General features: G+C 53.1%; 1 protein-coding gene across 1 annotated transcript; it reads left to right on the forward strand.

Moving 5' to 3' along the window:
• The first annotated feature begins 317 nt into the window (after window positions 1-317).
• Window positions 318-5,182, forward strand: LOC134557133 (alpha-1-acid glycoprotein-like). The gene is made up of 6 exons (XM_063409810.1): window positions 318-549; window positions 1,140-1,282; window positions 1,890-1,963; window positions 2,668-2,778; window positions 3,541-3,644; window positions 5,031-5,182. The coding sequence occupies exons 1-6, from the start codon at window positions 445-447 to the stop codon at window positions 5,145-5,147; spliced, it is 654 nt and encodes a 217-aa protein (XP_063265880.1). The 5' UTR covers window positions 318-444; the 3' UTR covers window positions 5,148-5,182.
• Window positions 5,183-6,936: the final 1,754 nt, after the last annotated feature.

Genomic DNA, 6,936 nt, shown 5'->3' on the forward strand with positions numbered 1-6,936 from the left:
TTTAAGGCCAGTTTTGGCAAAAGCACCTTCTCTCCAAAGCCCCCTTGGGTTTGCCTGAGATTGGGGTGGGGGTGTCTGCAGCCAAACCAGCACTAGGAGGGCTGCACATCTCACTAGCAGAGCAAGAGGTGACTACGGCAGCCGCTCGCAGGGAAAAAATGGGCAAATTTAGAGCAGACTCAAGTTTTAATGCAGTAACTGCATCACAACAGCCCTCTCCTACCAACCCCTGCCAACAGCAGCCACATCCGAGGCTGGGGCGGGTGCCAAGCACGTGGCTCTTCCCTGGGCATTGCCCCCAAAAGGCGCCGGTTGCGACACAGGTGCAGATCCGGCAGCTCTGGGCACATCCTGTCCCCTCCCAGCAGAGCTGCAGGAGCCAACAGCGTCTGTCTGTCTGTCTGTCTGTCCAGCACTGTGCTCACCCCGTGTGCTCACACAGCCATGGGCATGGCCGGGCTCGTGGCCGTGCTGGGCCTGGCAGTGCTGCTGCCCACGGACGCTGTCCCCTGCGGAGCCCAGCGCCCTGACAACTCCACGGCCTCCAAGGTAGGAGACACCAGCCTGGGGCTGCCCCACGCCTGCAGCCAGCTTGAGGGGGCTCTGCTAAGCCTCGCTGTCCCTCGGGAAAGGGGAAAACCCCACCTTGTCCCCATTGCTCCCCCAGCACATCTGACACTGTGCTGTCAGTGAAACGCCTGCAACAAACGGGAAAACAGTGTTTGCTTCCCAAAACACCTCGAATGACCCAGTTTTCTCAGGTTCCCAACAGTGACCTTTAAACAAGGCTGGGTATTTTGTGGTGCAAATCCCCCGGGACAAAGCTGGGCTGCCCTGACCCTGCCACACCACCCAGGGCACCCACAGCCGGTGCCAGCACCCTTCCCAACCCCCAAACCCAGAGCAATCCATATTCTGGGTTTGCTCTGAAATCATTCCAGGGAGAGCTCCTGGGTTCTACATCATGGTTGCAATTTATTTGATTTTTCTCCCAGTTCATTTGCAAATGTTTCACTCAGTCGCTGCAAATGCAAGAGGGAGAACTGGCAGCACTGTCAATTTTTGCCAAGGGGAGGGTGGAAATCTCAGGGTTTCTCCTGCAAAGGGAGCTGTCACCAGGCTGTCCCTCCCTCCCGCAGCTGCTGGGGACGTGGCTGTACGTGGCGGGGGCTGCCCAGTTCCCCCAGCACCGCGTGGAGATGCTGCTCATCGACCACGCCTATGTGCGCCTGGAGCCCGGGGCCGCCGGGCAGGAGCTGCTCATCAGCCACTACGTGGCCGTGTAAGATGCAGTCCCCGTGCTCCCAGCCCATCCCCTCCCTGCTACAGCCCTAAAACCTTTCAGCACAAGATACGAGCACGGGTTCGGATTGGTTCCTCCCAAAGGAGTCTCTCCTGCCTGTTCTGTGCACCCTCTCCCCCCTCTCCTTTGTTTACTTATTTATTTCAACAGTAAGGTTTACGCAGGTTTTGCAGGGCGCAGAGGTCTCACAAGCACCAAGCCCTGCAGGCATGGGGGATGCAGGCAAGGAGAAGACCTCTCTAGAAGTCCTCATGCCACGGCTGCTGGCTCTGCCAGGCTCCAAAAGCTGCTTCCCCCACAGGGTCAGGGTTTCAGGGGATGAATTTCTCCGTGCCAGAGCAGGCAGCACTTTGAGGTTTCAGTTATTTCAGGGTGGAAAAGATCTGACCACCGAGGATGGGGGCAGCAATGGCAAGGCTGAGACCACGAGGTGCCACTGGAGGTCAGGAACGCCTAGATTTCAACAGCGAGAGGAATTAACCCTGAGGAGGAGGTGTCAGATGCCCGGTGTGGGGTCAGGACCAGGGCCAGGGCTTTGCTGATCCTCTCCAGACCACGGCATCACCTCCTTCCCCTCTCTCTCCAGGGGGGACCAATGTTTCACCAACAACCTCACGTACCTGGAGGTCACTGCCGGTAACGCCACGCTGGTGAGGAACGGTGAGCAGCACGGGTGGGTTATTACCCAGCCCACGCTTTCACGTGGATTGAGACACACAAGGACCGTGTCCCTGTTTTACAGTATCTGATGCCTTTTATTCCTGAGTCTCTTTGCCTGTTTGAAGCCTCAGTGGGCTCCAAAGAGCTCCCTAAACCCAGGGGCACCCAGGGTGTTCCTGCTCCTGGGGGATCACAGCCCCAGCCACATTAAACCCACAGAGTAATGCTGTGCCAGGAGCAAACCTGCTCCCATCCCTGCAGGACAACCCCATCCTGTTTGTGAAGTTATTTCCCAATCCCTTGGGGGAGGGAGGGAACACTCGTGGCAGGTTTCAGAGAATTAATGAAGCCTCTTGTTGGGAGTCGCTTCCTCCTTGCTGAGGAAGTGGGGCGAGCCAGTCTGGGGTGGGATTGCAGCCCCTGGGATACAGTTTGCACTGACCCCTCATACCCTGAGTCCCAGCACACCCCAACAACAGGGCAGGAGCTGGGGGACCTTGGCTCTTTCACACCCTAGCCCCATTTTTAAGATCTACAAATTGTATAAACCAAGAGCCAAAAAAATCACCCTATTTCAGGACATTTGTCTTCACCTGCTACTGAGGGTTGAATGCCAGGGACTACTGACATTGCCCACAGCCGGGCTGGAGTTTATTGCTGCTGCAGCACAGAAAATCTGAGTTATTGTATCTGTTCTCTCCCAGCCAAGACCCAGCAAATTGAGGGGATGCTGATGAACATGAGCTCTGAAAACCTTCTGCTCATCCAGTACCAAATGCAGAGGGAAAGGACGTATTTGGGGCAGTATCTCTACGGTATGAAACTCCATCCTAAAGTAATTTAAAGCTATTGCGGGACACCCAAACACACACACAAAATTATCAACTAAGACCACACAGCAACTTGGTTTCACCAACAGGCAGTGACTTTTCTGAGAGCAATGCTCCAGGGGTCATGGGATTTGCAAACCCCATTAAACCCCACATCTGTTGGAAAGAAGAGCGAGTTAAAGACCAAACCAACCTACACCATAAATATTCAAAGAACAGGAAGCAAATACAATTCAGCATCGATATCACTGTAAAAATCTCAAAACTTTCAAGCCAACCATGATGTTTCAGTACTTACCTCCCAGGGCAGAGCATGTGGCTTTGCAGTGCTAAAGCTGATCAGATTTAACCACAAACCCATAAAGCAGCACTTTTGACCCTGACAAGGCTCCCCATCATCTTGCCAGGCTGCAAAGTAGCTGCTTAAGAGATTTTGAAGACACATACAGAAAACTGCCCCCATACTCTGCCTCAGTCCCTCCTGACACTCCAGGAGTATCAAACCATCCTGCAATCCCTTTAAGCACACAGGACCAGAGTTGTTTGGGAGAGGGTTAAACAAGTGATGCCCAAGGCTGGTTTTGTTCAGGTGTGTTCACTGTGGGGGTGAGAGACCCCCATACAGACCACATCCACAGCAAGCACTGGTGGGGATGAGGGCAGCAAGGACAGGGACAAGGCACAAAGAGCTGTGCTGAGGCCACCAATCCATATCTCAACACCTGACAAATCCTTCTCCCTCTGCAGCCCGGAACCTGGGAATCAGCTCAGCCGAGCGGGAGGAGTTTGAGCAGCACGCCGAGTGCCTGGGGCTGAGGGCGGAGCAGATCGTGTATGCGCCGTGGAGAACGGTACTGGGGACCGGGGGGACAGGGCACCAAAGCCACCACAGTCCCCCCAGGCAGGGCTGCAGACCAGGGCTGCACCTCCAGCTGCCAAACCGGGGTCTTGGAAACACGTGTTCAAAGTTCAAAGGCTTGCTTCAACACAGGATTAAAAGAGCACCCCTAAATCAAATACCCGCACCTGAGCATCCTCTCTGGGACCCCTGGTAACAGCCTGCCTACCCCTGCCCGGGGGGAAAGAGGCAAGGGATTTTTACCCTGAAATTACTGATTTTGCCTTGAAACCCCCGATTTTGCTCCCCAGCAAGGACCAGCTGCCCCCAGGAGCTGCACAAAGGGCAGGAGGCCCCAGGGAGTTTTTCCTTCAGGTTTTCCACCAAAACATTTAGCAGGTCCAGTCCTCACCTCTGCCACCCAATTTCAGACGTTTTATCCTGCAAATGACCCAGACCCTGAGTCAGCTTGACAGGGGCTCTTGTTTGCAAAGTGAGGGTGAAAAAAACATCTTACCTTTGCTGCTCTATCCTGCTCATCTGCTCATCCACATCAGCAGGCTCTGAGTTCTCTGGTGCCCAAAACCCCACTCCAAGCAGCCAGGCTGGCTCCAGATTGTCCCCAGTACTTCTCCAGCCTCAAGAGGCTTCTTTTAAAACTGCCCCACAGGTTCAGGGGGGACAGAAGACAGAGAATGTAGGGGCAGAGGATGAAACCCTGGGCATGGAGCTGCCCCTGGGGCTGGGGCAAGGTGAGATCTCCTCTCCCATTCAGCAGACAAGCAGCACCTGGGAGGCAGAGCCAGCTCCTCTGCATTAACTGCACACAGCTGTGGACTGGGGGGTTGTAGGCTCAGAATCACATTTAAATTTGGGCAAAAGGAGGGGAATTACTCAGTACTTACAAGCACTGGTGCAACTGGGGTTGGCAGTTACTGGCCAAAGTGAGCCACTGCACCTGAGGAGTAAAAAAACCAATTGAACAAACACAGAAAACATTTTGGGGACTCTTGCCATCAGGCTGAAGGAGGTGGGTGTGAACAGAGCTCTGGAGCAGACTCACAAACCCCCTGTCAGCTGCAGGCATCAACAGAACTCAACCTATGCTGAGTGCCTGAGCAGCACAAATTTTTTGCTTTTCCCCCCAAAGTCTGAGTTCCCCCTTTCCTTCAGAGCACACACAGCCCAGCTTTGCCACAGAAACCTGGTTTCCTCTTTCCAGCACAGGCCTGGAAAATGGCACCAGCAGGAGCTGAGCACCTGGGCAAGCAGTGTCTGCCTGGGGAAGCCCTCTTAGACATAATCAGCTAAAAGGGGAAAGGAAAATACTTTCTTGAGTGAATTCTCTTTTGCAGGCACCTTGGCAGATTTGCTTACCCTGTTTTTGTTGTTTTGACAGGAGGTGTGTCAAGTGGAAGAAGCTGAAGGCAGCAACAGCCCACACCCAGAGCCCGTGGCTGCAGTCACAGCATCACCTGCTCCAGGTACCCCCTGGCCTGGGAGCACAGGGAACTGACCCCACACAGGGCAATAAACGTTTTCTTCAAAGCAGATGCAATTTGGTGCCAGATTGTTTGAGAGCAGAGGATTCTGAAGAGGTCAGAAGTGGGGTTTGCAAAAAAAAAAAAAACACCGCCCCCAAAAAAAAAAAATTCACCTTGTGTGTCATCCAGCTAGGAGTTAGGAGTGTCAGCCTGGAGCTTCCCACTGAGCTTGGAAAGTGCTCTGCCAAAAAGCAGCGCTGCAATGCAGCAGTGAGAGACACCAGCCAGGAGAGGGCAATCATTAACTGATTTAAACAAGCAACCCAAGCATTTGAGATAAGGCTGCAAAGGTAGGTGTAAGTGCAGAGCCGGAGGAAAAGGGGGCTTAGCTAAAAGGAGCCACCCAATTCCCTTGACAGCAGCCTCACTGCCAGGTAGCCCAGGTGGGACAGAAGTTCCTGCCCACAGCCTCTGGACCAGGCAAGTGCTCCCTGAAAATGCTCATCCACAGCTTGGTTTGCACACCGTGTCTGACACTGATAAATTATCCTCCTGCCAGAGGGAGGGGGTGCTAACCCAACTCAGCCTGGATTTTTAGCTTCCCAGAGAAAACATCATGCTTTCTCATTTCTCAGCAAGCTCAGCACCCTGGAGATGAGAAGTGCCGAGAATGACATTGCTCTCCAAGCCTCCCTGCACTCGTCAGGCACCTCATACACCCCTTACCCCAGCCCCAAAGAGGGGACAGCACCAACACTACCACTGTGAAAGTGCACAAGTGGGCATGGTGCTGCTGCATGTCTGCAGAGTAATTCAGTCTCCTCTCCAACTTAGTAATTAAGTACTGAAAATATCTCTCTTCCTTAAAAAGGAAGAAAATGAGAAAAGCCAGAGGGAAGGCAGCAGCGAGCCCTGTGACTCCCTCTGGAGCTTCAGGGTGCTCAGTTTCTGTCCAGCTGCCTTTACCAGGCAGAATTTCAGTGCTAAGCCTTTGGAGTGACTGCTCTAGCAAAAATTAATTTTACAAGATCTCAGAATCATTAAGGTTGGAAAAGATCTCCAAGGTCAAGTCCAATCTGTGACTGATTCCCGCCTTGTCAACCAGACCAGAGTGCCACATCCAGTCATTCCTTGGACATTTCCAGGGATGGTGACTCCACCACCTTCCCAGGCAGCCCCTTCCAATGCTTGACAAATCTTTCAGTGAAGAAATTCCTCCTGATGTCCAATCTGAACATCCCCTGGCACAGCTTGAGGCCATTCCCTCTCCTCCTGTCCCTGTTCCCTGGGAGCAGAGCCTGACCCCCACCTGACTGCACCCTCCTGTGTCAGGGAATTGTGGTGAGAAGGTCCTCCCTGAGATTGCTTTTCTGCAGGATAAAAAATAAGTTCAGCCCATTCCCTCCAGGTTTCGAGGCACAGGTACCCAGCCAGCCCTTGCTTCACCCACCTCTTTATCAGCAGTGATGTGAAACAACTCCCCAGCCTCTCCAGGGGCTGAGGGGATGCTGGCAGCAGCCTCCAGTGCTGCAGCTCAAGGGCCCATCTCAGCTGACACCAGCAGAGAGCTGTGGCTCAGATTACAAAAACCCAGACTTTAGGAGCAGATTTATAGCTGAATAAAAGCTTTGAATTATAGTAGGAGACATAAGGAACAAACAAAGCCAGTCTGGCCCCCAGAGCAAGTTTTGTTAACCAAATTAGAGGCCACTTGCACTACCAGCTATGGCTCTTGAATGACCTTCAACCCAACCCTGTCTGGGTTGTTATTTACAAAAAAAAAAACTTGTACAAAGCCTTTATTTTGAAAACTGTATAAGC

The sequence above is a fragment of the Prinia subflava genome, chromosome 12 (assembly GCF_021018805.1).
Source record: "Prinia subflava isolate CZ2003 ecotype Zambia chromosome 12, Cam_Psub_1.2, whole genome shotgun sequence".
NCBI lineage: Eukaryota > Metazoa > Chordata > Aves > Passeriformes > Cisticolidae > Prinia > Prinia subflava.

Coding starts and splice junctions, on each gene's coding strand:
- LOC134557133 (XM_063409810.1), top strand. CDS start 445: ATGGGCATGGCCGGGCTCGTGGCCGTGCTGGGCCTGGCAGTGCTGCTG. Junction 550..1,139: donor ACAACTCCACGGCCTCCAAG/GTAGGAGACACC, acceptor TCCCTCCCGCAG/CTGCTGGGGACGTGGCTGTA. Junction 2,779..3,540: donor TTTGGGGCAGTATCTCTACG/GTATGAAACTCC, acceptor CTCCCTCTGCAG/CCCGGAACCTGGGAATCAGC.